The sequence below is a fragment of the Rhinatrema bivittatum genome, chromosome 13, assembly GCF_901001135.1.
Source record: "Rhinatrema bivittatum chromosome 13, aRhiBiv1.1, whole genome shotgun sequence".
Taxonomy (NCBI): Eukaryota; Metazoa; Chordata; class Amphibia; order Gymnophiona; family Rhinatrematidae; genus Rhinatrema; species Rhinatrema bivittatum.
The window spans coordinates 23,710,703-23,727,437 of record NC_042627.1 but is presented as its reverse complement, the minus strand read 5'-3'; the positions used below and the strand labels follow the sequence as shown (position 1 = coordinate 23,727,437).

General features: G+C 41.1%; 1 protein-coding gene across 4 annotated transcripts in view; it reads left to right on the top strand.

The window, feature by feature from the left end:
- RBPMS2 (RNA binding protein, mRNA processing factor 2) overlaps window positions 1-16,735 on the top strand; it is a 100,474-nt gene that overhangs the window by 59,952 nt on the left and 23,787 nt on the right. For 2 of the 4 annotated variants that reach the window (XM_029574987.1, XM_029574986.1), the window contains exon 6: window positions 12,934-13,082. The exons of the other annotated variants lie outside the window; for them this stretch is intronic. In XM_029574987.1, the coding sequence (XP_029430847.1) occupies window positions 12,934-13,082 (149 nt within the window). The remainder of the gene's footprint in view (window positions 1-12,933; window positions 13,083-16,735) is intronic. 4 annotated transcript variants of the gene reach the window in all.

The window sequence follows — 16,735 nt, the reverse complement described above, 5'->3', positions numbered from 1 at the left end:
CAACTTGACTCTCTTATCTAGAAGTGAGCTTAATTTCAGGTCCATCCTTTATAGCATCTCCTAGCACAGACCCAGTAAATAGCTTTTACTGGTCATCAGATCTGATGGCATACCCTTAAATATGATACATTTTAAGAGAACACCCTAGACAGGTGAAGGGTTCTCAGTGACATGGTCTTAATTGCAGTTCTTCATTGAACCAACATTACAAACTCAGGACAGTTGACTTTATTTTGGGGAGAGAAGGGATTTCTAGGATGGTTAGGTTGAACCTGAATTGAGAATATACATTAACCTGATTTTTCCTGCTCCCCCTTTTTAGAGTATTTAAGTCTACTTTCTCAGAGCACAGGGTAGTACTGGTGATGTAGATTCTTCTCACCCTTTGCTTTTAGAAACAAAATTCCATTTTCTATTGTAAGCAAATACATGAATTGCTCTCTAAATTACATGCATCAACCCAAATTTGAAGCATTGGATAGCATGTCAAGTCAACAATGAGTTTAGATATGAATGTGGTTCCTTTCCTATTAAGATGATCTTTGCCATCAACAGCATTCTAGACCTAATGAATATCTCAAAGCATCTGTTCAGGGCCCTGCAGATGAGAAGAGCTGACTGGTTTTGTGGCATGACTTGGTAAAGTGTTTACCCAAGGACAGCCCAAAAGCTTGTAAACAGAATTCCCAATGAGACTTACCTCATGAGAACTACACATTTACTGATACTTATATGCACAGGTGTACTGTAACTTCCAAATTAAATATTTAGAACAAATTTGTAATACTTTTTAACTTAGACATGAAAATGGTCACAGATATTAGACTGTAAACTTGCTTTCTTCCTCACACAGCTTGCTCCACCATCACAAGCACTGCAAACAGCCATCTTTCACTCAAATTTATAAAGGAATTGAGGGGCCTTGTGTGACAGAGGACACTTGTGTTAAATAGGAATTCAAACTTTAGAAAATTCAGAGATTGGAGGAAAAATGTCTTGATACTTAGGATAGCACATCTTGTTCATGGCTAGCAGGGTTCAAGCATATTGGGAAGATGTAGTGTAGTTGTACCCTGAGAGCAGGTATGCTAAGGGGTTCAGTGTTACATGGGGAGGAGAACTTCATTGCAAATAGTATGGGGACTGCAGTGCAAGCTTTATATAATCTTAGAAGGAAGGCGATGCCCTAGAAGAAAAGTGAAATGGGTGGGGGTGCAGATGGCTGGAAACCAATTTCTAGCATATTCAAAGTACAAGATGAGATTCCCTATAGAAAAGGGATAAAGTAACTTAAAAAATGAGGGAGCCTAGGAGAAGTGCAAGAACTACTTCTACTGAAGCTAGCTGATGCCTGGAATTGCTTCCCAGTGAACATAACTTCATAGGTCATTAAACATGGTAGGGTAGGGTCTACAGTGACAGGAAGCATGAACATCAGGTGTTAAATAGTGATATTACTATGAGGCTTCCTTGATGTAAAAGCATAGGGATGTACATGAAATTGCAATACTCTAGAACAGTAATTCTCAACCAGTATGTTGCCAAGCATCCCACTGCCTGGCTGTGCTTCCCTTCCCTTTTTCCTGCTCCCAATGGGAAACTACCACCTTCCTAGAAGGGAGGAAGCCTCTGGCTGGTGGGGCAGGAAGGGGGGCTGGGAGGATTGGTTGCAAAGAAGCTCAGGCTGGCCTTGCTGAAATAAAACTCAAGCAGTGAGCTGCAAAAAGAGGCCAGCCATGCCAGGATTTCCCTCCCCTAAAGAGGTAGGGAGCCACAATGGAGCAGGGATCCCCCAATGCAGCAGTGAGCTGCAAGCAAGAGGCCAGTTCTGGGGATTCCTCCTCCCCCCCCACCCCAATATGCAACAGTAAGCACTGCAGAGCTGCAATTAAAGTGGCACTCAGCTGTGCTGGTTATAGATGAGGCCATTGGAGCTCCCAGTGGCCATAAAAGCAGGCAGATGAGGGCTGTGGGAGCCTGGGGACTGGATGAAATTCAATTGTTTTCTGAATTATAAATGATTGCATTTCTCACTGGGGAGGTCCAGTCCCAGACATATATGCAAAGAATAAAACTAAACAAAACTCTCCATCTAGGTCCCTAACATGCCTATATTGCAATTGTTGCACTTGCGTTTTTCAGTAACTGTAAAACTTAGTTTGAACTGTGCAGAAGTTGCTTACCCATTATCTGCCTGAGCAATAATGTTCTGACCTGATAATGCTACCTGCAATTTGTGCAACATAACTTGCACTGTGCACCGATCCCAGCAGCCAGAAGCTCTCACGCACTCAAGCTTCCCATTCTACCACACAAATGCCTGCACTCAGGCATGTGAGACTGGTCAGGGAGGTGATGTGTTTCTGTGAGTGACTGGTTGTGGACCATGTCAGTTTCAGCAGCCACTGCCACTTCTGGTGTGTGCTTTCTGCTTTTAGTCTTCAAGGGAAAGGCGTTAGGTGCTGGAGGAGGGGTAAGTAAAGGTGACTTAAGTTTATTTTTCTGGATTGACTACTATTTTAATTGGTATGTGATGTATGTCTTGAAATATTTCATTTATTTGGACAATTTTAATTTGAGTTTAATTGGATGTTCTGTTCACCAGTTTACTAACATTTTAATATAGTTTTACAATTTGTGTGGGGATATATATAGCAGCTTGGCTTATTCTGTTTTCCTAATAGGAAGTGTATTGGTGTTTAGGACCTATAGGTAGGGTTATTCAGTGCATTCCATAATGCAGGTGTGACTTTTACGCATTAATGCACACAAACTATTGCAGATCCTGGGAGTGTTAGGTGCTATATCTGTTTCCATTTCTCCAGGTTTGCACCGCATGAATGACTTTTTTGGGTTTCCATTCCAGTTGGTCTCCATATTTAGTTTTCGGTCTTTCTGTATTTAGTGAAGGTTGACTCTGTGACTGAGGTGAGGTATCTTACTAGCATGTAGGAATTTGTATCTCTCATTTGTTTTTTCTCAATGGGAGATGCATTAATGTTAGTCTTTTCATAAGGGCCATTGTGCCTGGTGGTAGAGGAAGCTTTGCTTTTAGTGGGATGCCATCAGAACCAGAAATTTTTTTTGTATGGTGAGTTGAATGGGTAATACCCTAGTTCTGTTCTGCACCCATTGTCTGTCGAGTTCCTGTGGATGCAAATGCAGATATCCCCAGTCTGAGACATGGCATTGCTGAATGCAAGACTGTGGAACATAACTTGTGATCAGACTGGGACTATCTATGCAATCATGTATCTATTTCAAAACAAAAAGGGATAGTGACTCTTTCTCAGGAAACTACATGCTATGGAGACTTGACTAATCCCGTTTTGACCAATTATAGTATCTCACCTCAAAACCACTTTGGGTAAGTGGTGGGCAAGGAATGAAAGCCATAAGGGTGTGTAGTATAATCACCAATGTTAGAAGAGAGCAGATTATGTTTGCTGTTTTGTATAACAGTACTTAAGCATTATATAACTTTTAACATTGAAGAATGAATGTGGATAAGTGTGTGATTCCATGCCATTTGTACATGTTTCATTGTAAATGTTATGCAAATTTTGATAAAGCTTTGTATACTCATATGTATGTATTAGGGCAAGGAATGAAGCCAGTTTTGGGTTGAGATAGAAGGGATGAAAGTGGGCTGGTTGATCTTATGGAGGCTCACTGGGTAGAGACTTTGTTTAAAGCCATTGGAATTCTTTACACTGTAAAAACCAAGCAATGCTGGTATTAAGCTTTTTTTATAAAGCAAACTTACATTTGCTTAAAACAGGCACTTCAAGTGCTTAATGCAACTGTGGGGCAAAAACATAAAATCCCTTTAAACATTTTAAACTCTTTGGCTACTCCCTTCATTGTCCAGTTAATTTGGTTGTCTTCATCCCTATGCTTAAGTATGGTGATCTGTTATCTGCCAAGGCTTTGGACCTTGGCTAGTCCCTCAAAGGGAGGAAATGAGCCCAGGGTGCTGCTACTCACATGTCCATGTTGTGCCCTTCCCAGGCCAAGTATAAGGGTTGAGGTATGCCCTTTATTGTACAAAAGACATACTGTTTTCAATTGTTTGATCTTAAACCAGATTTTACCTTCGACTCACCATTTAACTTGTTCCTTTCACGTACAATATTTGGCAATAGTAAAATCATTTTGGTGCCATACAGAACCAAAACTGCAAAATACACTTTCATTTGGTCCCTTAATGACGTTATCTCTTTTGTATATTCTGTACAACCACTCTTCTGCTATAACAAATAGAACTAGTCTTGAACTGTCAATGAAGCATTCCACTCATCACCTTTTTTTCAGTGATCTCTTGCCACTGTGCTCAGTCATCTGTCCCTCCAGAAGCTTGTAACGGTCAGCCACCATAGGTTTCACATCCAAGACCAGTGGTTCTCAACCTTTTTTCTATTGGGATACACCTGGCAGATTCTTACAGGCATGACACACGAACACTTGACAATCATGGGGCTAAATATAAAACATACTCTGCATTCACAGGAACTCCCCTGCACCCCCAAACAATGGATGCAGAGCTAGATATTTCAAATACAACTTGCTATATAAGATTCTGATTCTAGTGCTATCTCAGTAACAAACTCCTTTACTACCAGGCACATTGTAAAATACAAAACCTGGGGGAAAAACTGAACACATGTAGCAAACATTCATTACCATTGCAACACTAATCCCAAAAACTCAAACAGCAATAGCCCTTCCTTTCAAAGGCAACAGTGCAACACCAATAAAATGCAACAAAGGGATACCAATCCCTACCTACTAGTAAAATACTTCACCTCACACATGCAGATCAAACCTTGACCAAATACAGAATAAAAGACTACAAATGTGGAGACAGAAACCTCAAAGCCACTCTACATGCAGTGCAAAACTGGAGAGCTAGAAACACATTTCCTCCTACTCTGAACAAAGTAGAAACATAAAAGAAATGCACATTCCCAAAACTGACATTATGGTTCTTGCATCCCCATCACTCTCCTTCCATGCCTCCATCCTTTTCCCAATTACTCCTTTCAATTATCCTCACTCATATTCCTGACTCCCCTGCTTCCCACCCCTTCCTGCTCAGCAGCCCCCACACTCCCTCTGTTTCTCCTTCATTTTCCCAGCATCCCCACCCTCCAGAGTGAAAAGGTCAACTCAGCAGGGGAAGAAAGTTTGTGTCCCATCAGGCCCAGAACAGGAGCTGGAAATGCCTAGCTCTGATCTGGGTAAAGGAGGAAAGAGCCTCCCACTGGGCCAGAAAGAGAAGGAACTGAGTAGCCTCCCGTTAGGCCCAATGTAGGAGGAAGTCAAATTCCCACCTGGGCTGATGAGGCAGTGTATCCTGTCACCTGCTGAGAACCACTGGCCTAGATGACCACATTGAGCAGCATCAAATGCTTTGTGGGAATCCAAGCACACAACAGTGCCTTTGATCTAATTCTGATGCCAATCAGTGATCTCCCTCGTGTAAACCCCCCCCAAAAAAAACAAAACATGCTACCTAAGATCATGTAACCTGTTGGATTTAAGATTTTGCTATTTCTTTCAAAAGTCTTTAACTTTCCCATCACTAAAGTCAAATTAACCTGTCTCCTACTGCTTTTATGTAGAGAATCTACAGGATCTTTACTAAAAAGAAATGTCCTATTATAGGGGGAACAAACTTTGTGGGTTGTAGAGTCCCCAGAGTATATACACCCATACTCCTACTTTAGGATGTGGATTTTGAGTTGACCCTTTTAGGATCCAGGATGTCTCTGCCATCAACTTTCCATCAGTAAAGTTGTTGGAAACAAATCAGCTTTCAGTGTGATTACTGCTGTATAAGACATTTAAATGCTGAATTGAATGGTCTAGGTAGTAATTCCCACCCACCCCCTCCCCCCTGACAGGGAATCTTGGCCTTCAGAGATTTAACATCAGAAGTTACATAGCTTTAAACTGTTGTAAGGTGAAATCTCTGGGGTCCTGTGGGACACTAGCCCAGGGATTACATTTTTATAAAAAGATTTAATCTGGTTTTGTTTTTTAGACCTGTAGACCCATTCCCCATCTCCAGAGATTAATTGACAGGTCCTTCAGATCTTTCAATATCTTGGAATGTCTCATCCAGCCTCATAGCTTTGTCCATGTTCAGGTTTGTCAGGTGTCTGCATGGCATCCATGGATAGTTCTTCCATATCCTTGCCAACAATGGATACTGAACAGAAATATTTAGCATTTGTGGTGTTCACCATAACACTTCTAATCTTGTCATGCTATTCCTATTCTTTCCTCTTGCTGTCGCCTCAAGCCTGGTTACTGTACTTTTCTCTCCAACTTTCATCTTTGCCATCCTGACCATACTTCCACTGCCTCATTCAGCTTTCAGATATTCTTCCTGGTGCTGAGATCCCCTGTTCTGAATGCTGATATTTTTGTGCCATCTGATACATTGCTTGCAAAACATTTTTCCTTTTTCATGAACTTGTTACTTTCTATAGCTTTTAGCTCAGTTTTCACTTAATCTAAATCCTTCTACCCTTAAAATACATCTTTTTTTTTTTTTTTTTTTTTTTTACAAAACTGGTTAGTTCTGAAATCTAGAACTGACTCTTGATGCCTCTCCTGGTTATATCAAACCAGAGGTAATCTAAACAGCACAAATTTTTCATATACTAGCAGTATCATATTCAATCACATGTCATCTTTTCAGACTCTCACCAGCTCAAGCTTATAATGGTAAGGGTAGTCCAAGCATCTATATGCATGATTGAACTTCTGAGGAAGGCATTATCTACTGAAACACCAGTGTCATAAAGTTAGTCTGACCAATTGTAAACTGTCTCAATTATAAATTTGAGCTGGTGATATCAAAGATGGCATTGTGATTGAATGATTCAGTTGTCAGTATATACATGTTTGGTGCTGTTTGTGTTAAATACCTTACTTTTTTGTCTAAACTAGCCTGTGCTGCTAGTTTTTGAGTACGTGTATCAAACCATACCATTGGATAGGCAATCACCTGAGCACTGCTTATCAGGATATTAGAAACCCTCAATTTGCATCTGGTCCAGTACTGTCTTTCTGTGTGAATTTGTTACCATTTGACAGAGGAGAGCCCCTTGAGGGGATTTCTGCAGATTGGAAACTAATTCGCTTCCATCAGGTTAAAATATCCTTCATTCGCACCTTTTGGATGTCTTTGATCAGATCTGTCCAGTTATCTGAATCAGGTAGACTGCACTAATGTAAATGAGAACCATCTTCCTTTTCCAGGATGGTCCAGAGTGCCACAGATTCCTTTTTTTCCATGTCACATTTAAATTGCTTTGAGCTTTTTTTAACCTTAAAGCTTTCCCCCAGTTTAACCTTGCTATCCTACTATCCTTCCTGAATAGATTATATCCTGGTATGATCCATGAATGGGACACTTCTCATAGAAACAATATCTAGGTTTGTGTCCACCATTAGGGCTTGTAGATTGGAAGTGTTATTGTATAGACTATTTCTTGACCCAGTCCTCATGACATTGAGCCAGCTGGGTTTACAGGATATCCACAAATATGAATGAGTTGCATGCAAATTTATCATGCATATTCATTGTGGATACCCTGAGAGCCTGGCTGCATGAATCTTGGACTGAGTTGAGAACTAGCTCAATGTCTCTACTTATAGTTGCTGAGCTATTTACTCCTTTCCTTATCTCCATACAGCAGGGGTGGCCAGTTATCCTCATGAGCTACAAACAGGCTCGTTTTCAGGATATCCACAATGAATATGCATAAGACTTTCATGCACTGCTTCCCTTGTATGCAAATCTCTTCATGGATATCCTGTGGCATCTCTAAATAGTTGGTGTGGATGGGCCATAATAGACTTTTTTTTTTCATCATGTATCTATGAAACCCAGGCCTGTTTGTGGCTCTGGAGGATGGGAGTTGGCCACACTTGTAATATAGTAGACATGCCAAGTCTTAGGCATTAAACATGAGACTTGTGCATCAGGGGTCTCATGCTGTGATCCCCCTCAACATTTGGGCCACTGGGAGCAGGGGTGTCAATTAGCATAAGCCTCTGCCCATCAGTAACAAGAGGCTTGGCAAGGCCACAGCAGACTGCATCCTTCCACTGCCTGAAGAGGACCTGTGTGAGCCTATTGGGGGTGGGAACATGGTGCTTGTCACCCATGTGTATGTGTAGGAGACGTATGAGTGTTCCCTTTCCCACATCTACCCTACCCACAACAATCACAGGTTGACCTGAAATCAAAAGCTCAGGTATATAGATGGGGACTTTTTGTCCTGATTATCTACTGGTTTGAAACTTCATTTTTAGAAGTTAAAAATGCCAATAGTTTAATGGATAATACACTAATCTGTTTTGACAAGTATTCTTCTGATTAGTATAGTTTTGCTTATATTTTTTGATTCTTTGCTTTTGAGGAAAGGTGCTTTTTCTATTGCATGCATTGTCTGGATTGTGGCTTCCTGTACAGTTTTTGTCTACAAATGTCTATGGTTGCTTAATTTTGTGTTTGGGGATCTCTGTTCTGTATGTGACTAAAGTATTCTGCTAGTATGTAGCACTTGTAGGGATGTATAGCAGCCTGACACATTCTGTCTTCCTAATAGGAAGTGCATTTGTTTATAGTCTGCTGTAACATTTGCAGTGTTGCATTTTCATAGTTAGGGTCACTATTTGAGAGCTTGGTGTTAGTGCTGTATGGAAGATTTATACTATATTGTAACTGAAATTTTGTTCATGGCTTTCTGAAAGGCCAAGCTCCCATACAAGTAACCTATATGGCATGAGGCCTATTGTAACAAATGTCTTTGGGTTTTCTGATTAACACCACAGCAGTGCAGGCAAATGCCATCTGCAGCCCAGAGGGTTCAAGAGGTCAATTTATACCATAGACCAGTGGCTCTTATACCTTTCTTCCCCCAAGAAGTGCAGAGTCATGCATATCGGGTGTGGAAATCCGGAATAACTGTATTCGATTGGGGGGGGGGGAAGGCTGATGTACACAGCAGGAGAGACCTTGGGGTGATTGTTTCACTGACTTCAGATTAGACACTATGTGACAAGGTGATAGCTAAAGCCAGAAGAATGCTGGGCTGCATAGAGAGGAATGTCAAGTAAGAAAAGGGAAGTGATCCCCTTGTACAGGTCCTTGGTGAGGCCTCACCTGGAGTACTGCGCTCAGTTCTGGAGACGGTATCTACGAGACAGGATGGAGGCAGTCCAGAGAAGGGCAACCAAAAAGGTGGATGGTCTTCATCGAATGACTTGAGAGAGTGAAGAATCTAAATATGTACACCCTGGAAGAAAGGAGGAGCAGAGGTGATACTTTCAGATACTTGAAAGGTTATAATGACAAACCTTTTCCGTTGGAAAAAAATCAGCAGAACCAGGGGTCACGATTTGAAACTCCAGGGAGGAAGACTCAGAACCAATGTCAAGAAGTATTTCTTCACAGAGGGTGGTAGATGCCTGGAATGACCTTCCGGAGGAAGTGGTGAAGACCAAAACTGTAAAGGACTTCAAAGGGGTGTGGGATAAACTCTGTGGATCCATAAAGTCTAGAGGATGTGAATGAAGAGTGGGTGGCTCACAGGAACGATGGCTACTGCCTGCTGATAATACCCTTAGTCAATAAACATACACATGGTTAATGCGACTCCAACATTGCTCTAAGCTTCAGCGGCAATGAGGAAATGTGGAAAGGATTTGCATTCACAAAAAAGTGGGGAGTAGCTTGCTTGTTATGGAGGTTACTACCCCAAACTAAATAAGCCTGATACTTCACTTTCAATGCATATCCAGCATGGCTTTCTGCTTCAACGGCAGGGGGAATGAAGAAAGGTGGATATATATTCAGGCATCAATCAAGGACTGAATTATAGTCTGGATAAACAGATAAGCATGGGTGTAGCTTGTTTGTTGCTGTGGTTAATACCCCTAACTAAGCTATTTTACTTAGATGCAGTTCCAACACTGTTCTCTACATTAATAGCAGGGGTGGAAAGGAAATAGAATAAAAAAGGTTACTAAGAGCCAAGAGAAACAGAAGAATGTGAGAAAAAAAAGTGCAAAAGCTTGCTGGGCAGACTGGATGGGCCGTTTGGTCTTCTGCCGTCATTTCTGTGTTTCTATTATGACATACCTGTTGAACAATGCTCACGTGACACATTGCTCATTACAATCCACGGTGGTAATTGTTTTTAAAGCCCTGTATTAAGTGACACAAGGGAAAGATTATAGTAAACCTCCCATACTAGAACAGCACCAACTTTCAGCACTCAAACAGTATCCACCTTTCCAATTAAAAGGAAACACCTAAAATATTACATTAGGCTTTAAAACCCCAATACTCCTATTAGGAAAACAGAATAAGCCAGGCTGCGCTAGAGCCCTACACAAACTACATGCCAGCAGAATACCTCTCTCATGTGCAGACCCTCACCTAACAAATAGTCACTATAAAGCATAACTAGAAACATGCAGACAAAAACTGAACTGGAAACTGTAACAAGCCAGAGACTATGCAGTGCAACAAAAGAAAAAAACATAACCAGTCCTCAAATCAAGAAAAATAAAATCAGTAGCAATAAAACCATAAAGATTTCAAAACAGCTGATGAATGGAATAACCACTTAAAGTTTAAGTTTAAATTTTTTTTAGATATTTCAAACACACAGACCAATTAAAAAGAAAAATGCTCTGTCTTCCATACCTGGGAACACTGGATATGCAGGTATCCTGAGATTTCTGTGAATTAGCACAAGGGGGTTTGCTAGCAACTTTCTCCCGTCACACAAGGTCTCTTACACAGGCTCTTTCACATACATACAGGTTCTCAATCACACATGCTTTTTCACACATGTTCTCAATCACACCTACATGTGCTCTCATACACACAGGCTCTGTCACACACTAAGTTACATAAATGCTATTTCTTAATTATATGCCCACTCCCCTTACCACCAAAGAGCAGCTAGTGGCAGCAGTAGCTACCTCTTACAATCCTCATGACCTCAGTCCCGTTGGCCACTGGGGATGACATTCTTTTGGACCAATGCTGCATACACTTGTACCTTAGTATGGTCTCCTCTTTATGCATGTGGCTGCACACCACTTTTCTCTTCCAGGCCATGGGGGTGGGAAGACCATGCTGCTTCCAGTTCTTCCGCCGTCTTGCTCAGGCTATCAGCATTTCAAGCCTGGGCAGAGGGGTTTGCATCTAGCTGGGACAGGGGGAGCAGCTGGGCCATTGGAGGACTGGGAAGTGTGACACCTGTCGCAACATAGTTGAGAATTGCTGCCCTAGATGTACTCTGGCCTACAGTCACTCCATTGGGAGGGACCATCCTTGGCATCTGATATCCTTATACCTACTGCCCATCTAACCTATTGCTCAATGGTACCCTAGTGAGTACCTCACTTCTGTATTTTTCAGTCATTTTTAGTGGTGATGGCCCAAACAAATTGGCTTTCATCTACCCCCCCCCCCCCTTAGTTTATGATCTGAATCTCACCTAGGGTCACTTTCATCAAAGATGGGGGCCTTATGTACTCTCTGACTTTGAACATGTCAAAATTTGAGATGCTTTGCTCCCCATTAGCATCCAGGTAATACTGTCTTTGCCTAAGACTGTCCTACTAGCCAGATCACTTGTGCCCAAGTGGACTGTCAACTCCCCCCCCCCCCCCCCCCTTAAGCAGCCTTCCTAACAAATTGTATTCATGCATTACTCAAGCATCTTATTCTAAGGTACAAGAATACCATTCATTGGTCTCCACATCAATACTGGAGTTAAAAATCACAGGCTCCCAATGGCTACCTACCCACCGTCACTTCAAATAAGCTGGCCTCTTCATCCCACAAGTGGGAAAAACCTAGAATGCCCTTTCCCACAGGAGTACAAGTATGGGCTGAGTTGTAACAACTTTTCCCATAAGGAGTCTATTTACAATTCTGGTATCAGTCAGGTTCAATACTCTAATAATCACAATCCACATGGCAGTCTCTGTCCTTGCCACTGACTAAAGGAGAATGCTACATGATCCTCCTTACTGTCCTGGGAAAGATCTAGCCACCTTCCCACAAGATCTGTCCTCTACAGGTGGAATGTGCATACTGTGTCCAGGATCTAGGCCTGGACAGGCAGCTCTGTCCTAGTTACAAGCGTTCCTGGTATAGGGTTCTGGAAATATGATCCAGGGCTATATTTGAGATTAGCATCTTCCAGAACATGAGACCAATTAAAGTTTAACTAGTTAAATTTAGGGCTATTTTATTGGATAAACTTTTTTCAATTCATATAAGGCTTTTTGTATTAGATAATTGTAGAAAGTAATACAATAAGTTTGAGGTTTCATTTGAACAACCTAAATTTGTGTTTAGAATTTTAATAAACTAGCTATAATACTGTTCTAGTTTATATTTAATACAAGGTTATAGCACTTACTCTTTGCCCCAACCTCAGATATTCGTGGACTGAGTATGGGTAGACATAATGGGCCATCATGTTTGTTTCTAAGTTTCTAGAAGTAGAAATTTGTAAAGCTGTTCCTGTAAACTGTGGATTGAGAAATCTTATTGTAAAACCTAGCTGCATGTTAGATGTAGTCTATGGAATAGCTCCTGGAGGGGGAGGAGTATCAAAAATAGAATTTTAAAAAGGTGACTGACTTGGTATTCCACTTTTCAGGTACTTTCAAAGCAAGTACTCTAGGTGTTTCCCTGTCCCCAGAGGGCTTACACTCTGTATCTGAGGGTGAAGTGACTTGTCAAAGGTCAGAGGTACCAGGACTTGAACCCTTGTTCATAGCCTGCTGCTCTATCCACTAGGCTACTTACCATATTGTTGCATATGGGGAAACTTTTTTTTATCACAAAAATGTTGTACTATAAACTCTTTTCTTAATGTTTAGATGACCTGACAGGAGCAGCTATCATCCCTGCATCCCCAGAGGCCTGGGCTCCCTATCCACTATACACCACGGAACTGACCCCAGCCATTCCCCATGCTGCGTTCACTTACCCAGCAGCTGCTGCAGCTGCTGCGGCACTTCACGCTCAGGTGAGTCTGCCCTGCACCCTGCTTACCACATCCCTTTCACAGGCCTCCCCACATCCCAGGTACTTAGGTAGCACACTCTGCACATCACCTAATGCTAGCATGCCATTGCTCACTATAATCAACACTTGCTTTTCTAGTTGTCACTTTTGATTGGTCACAGAATTCTTGTCTGAGCCTACATGTTTATTTTTTAGGAGATGGGGATAGGAGTATTCAAAGTAGAAATAGGAGTTAACACTTTAGACAAACTAGCTTAGACTAAAATATCCTATTGCATTTTTCATCCATAAGTGTGTACTAAGCTAGTCTGGAAGTGACAACGCTGGAATACCCTTTTATGGTAAAATAAGACCAGGGTTACTCATCGTGGTCTAATGGCTATTGTAGGCACCCTTTTGTGATACCCTCACTAAGAGCAGGAGCCAATCTGAAGTCAAGACTGGAAGCTTGACTCCAATTCTGATTTTTGAGACCTTGGGTAAGCAGTACTATAAGGAAGGAATGGGAACATTTGGTCCAACACCTACTTTCACCTTCAAGCTTCCTGCTAAGTTCTACTCTGCTTGCTATTTGGAAGGGAAGAGGTCAAAGCTGAGGTACAAAGACCAGTTTTTCCTTACTGTGCCCCTTTTCTAACTAGCGGTTACAGCAGCAGGCTTCCAGGAGAGCTTGGTATAGATCCCACCAATAGGCAGTATGAAGCTGGAAAAAGCTCCTTACTTTACTCAGATTACTACTTCAGCAAAACTCTTGCAAGGGGCTGACACAAGCTGCAAGTCCTGGATCCAGACCCATGGTCAAAATCCACTGAGTGGGCACTTAAATTAGAGGAGTATAATCCTAGTCCTTAAATACCACAAATGTGGTGAATTCTCAGACCAAGCATATGCAAATACATCTGAATAGTCATTCATGGATAACCTGGAAAGCAGACACTTTTAGTCAAAGGGCAGGGATGTTCCATTTGGGTTTAAGTCTCTTTACATTAACATGTTCATACAGCTAAATACAGTAGAAACCAGATTGCTTTTGACTTTGTGCTGACATATCTAATTTATTGGGATTTATGTGATCAGTACTAACAAATAGATCAAAAGTATTTTTCCATATAGGTCTGGATGTTAGGGAGGCCCAAACATGCAGTTTGACCTGGTCTAGACATTGCAAGAATATTTAGATATTCTGGAAGTCGGACCAGTTTGTGGGGAATTATGGTGGGTCTTGAAGTATTGTCTCAGGACAGGGGTGCACTACCCCAGCTTTGGAACCCTGCAGACTGTTTCAGGCTATGCAAACTGCTTGTGGTTATTCTGGAAATGAGAGCAGTTTGTGGCCCTCAGACTGGTGGTATGCACCCTTTTTTTTAGGGTGTCTTCTGTGAGATGGGGGAAACTTAATGATAAACTAAATGCCTCACTTAAGTCTAAAAATCCAAATTGATACTGTTAGAGCTACTTGTTCAGTATGGGCTGTAATGTTAACAGCAGAATAGGCCTTAAATAGTTTTGGGTATAACAATTAACAAATGACTTATCAAATTGCAACTCTTGATCCAGCTAGTCCATATACAGCTTACAAGGCTGACACTTGGTTCATTTTGTTTTCCCAGAGTAGGGACATCCCTATTTGCTTCCACTTTCTCAGTCCCATCTCGTGGGTCTTACCCTTCTCCCTTGCCCAGATGGAAGTGTGGGTGATTCAGTTTTCCTTCAAACCTTAGCCAGCAAGAAAACCAAACTTCAACTTCTTGATTGCCTTTGTGCTAGCAGGGAACGTTATCACTGTTTAGAGATTTTCCTTTCCTTTCCTCCTGCCTGGGAACTCAAGTGATTCAGTCTCAAAAGATCTAGGAATAGGCTCCAGCCTATGTGCTGTTTTCAAGGAAGAAAAACTTGTATAATATGGATGTTAAAACGAGTGCACAGCACCTCTGACCAAGCGTTAAATTCCAGTACTAAGACAACAGAAGTTAAGCCTATGCACCTCTGTATTGAGGGGTAATAACTAATGATTTAGCATGGGATTTCTAGGAGAGGGCACTAACCAATGGTGGTCCCTTTGGACCACCATTATCAAATTGGATAATTTGATGTAATCATGGAATGAATTTAGTGTAACAAGGGCTAAAAGTGTTCCCTTTTTTTAAGGAGGGATGTTGGGGCTGAGTGGCCTATAAGACTGGCTTTATTACAAACCTGTAACTTTTTTTTGTCCATTTTTATCAAATACTGTTCATGTTAGCTGCAACTGTTTCAAGCACAGTTTGAATGAAGCAAAACACAAATATTAATACAATAAAATGCTAGGTGGCTAGCTGTAGTTACTCTAGTGTCCTTAATGACCTGTCAAAGGCTAATCTAGTATTGTGAGTACTGATTCAAAATTTTCCTCTCCTGTTAAGTACTTGTGTCTTAATGTCTATGTAATGCTTCTGCAGAGAGTGCATTCATGCACATTCTTAGGCCAATGCGTTACAGAAACGGGGTTTAATGCTGCTAGCTGTTTGGAATACAATGCAAGAGAGAACAAGGTGCGAGAACAGCAGTGTCCAATAAAGTCTTCAAAAACAGCATTTTGAGGAACAAAGCAAACTTTCAAAGAAATGCAATACCCAGACATAGCCATGTTTTGCCATAGGGGCTGTCAAGAGGAACCCTCAGGGAGCAATTCCCAATCAGAAACACACAAATTCACAAAACATACCAAACTGAAGTTCAATGACTATTCTTGGACAGATTATAAAAGTACAGTCATTGGAGCTTTAATCTGGTATGTTTATGTGAATTTTCTGTTTAGCTGTAAACTTGCCACTGTTCTGATTGAGCTTTCTGTATAGATGCTTTCAACTATATGGGAATTGCTCTGTGGGTCCCTCATGATGCAGCACCTATGGCAAAACATAACCATGTCTGGGCTGGATTTCTCTGAAATCTCTTTGATCAAAACAAATGCTGTTTTTGAAGACTTTATTGGATTGTTACCTTTGTCTACTTGTAACAGCATTACCTATTGGTTTCACACCTTGTTCTTACATACTGTCACCATTTTGACTCCACATTAACAATTTTTTTGTGGAATACGGTGCATACATGAAGGGACTGAATTCTATTACCCATGGCTTGAGTTCTGGTATGTAAAGATGTTCAGGCACAGGCTATAAGCCTCTCTTACACTGTATAGCAGATTTCAAAACTAGTAATGCAACACAATATAAACATGCTCTTGCTTTTTGAGGAAAGCAACTTTTTTCATCTAACTCTGCTGCTATCTCATGACCAGATTTGAGTTATTCAGCCTTTATGAATGGAGAGGTAAACAATTCCTAATTCTAAGGGAGTACTGAGCAGAAGCTACCTATACTAGTGATTTAAAAAAAACAAACAAACCTGCAAGTATTGCTTTGCTAGGAAATTTTTGTGACTTAAAGCTTGGCAGAGATTGTGGTATAGGTTATTCCTGTCTTTTTGCCTTTAGAATGTATTAGCTTATTCCTGTATCCTTGGCCACTACAATTTGAAAGGAAGGTTGGTCATAAGCAAAAAAAACCAGAAAATATAAACTTTCAAGTGTATTTGAAGAAGTCTGTGAATTGTTGGTTAGACCACTAGATGAGTGCAAAAACCTAGATGCTTTGTTTTAGCCTTTACTGAGGG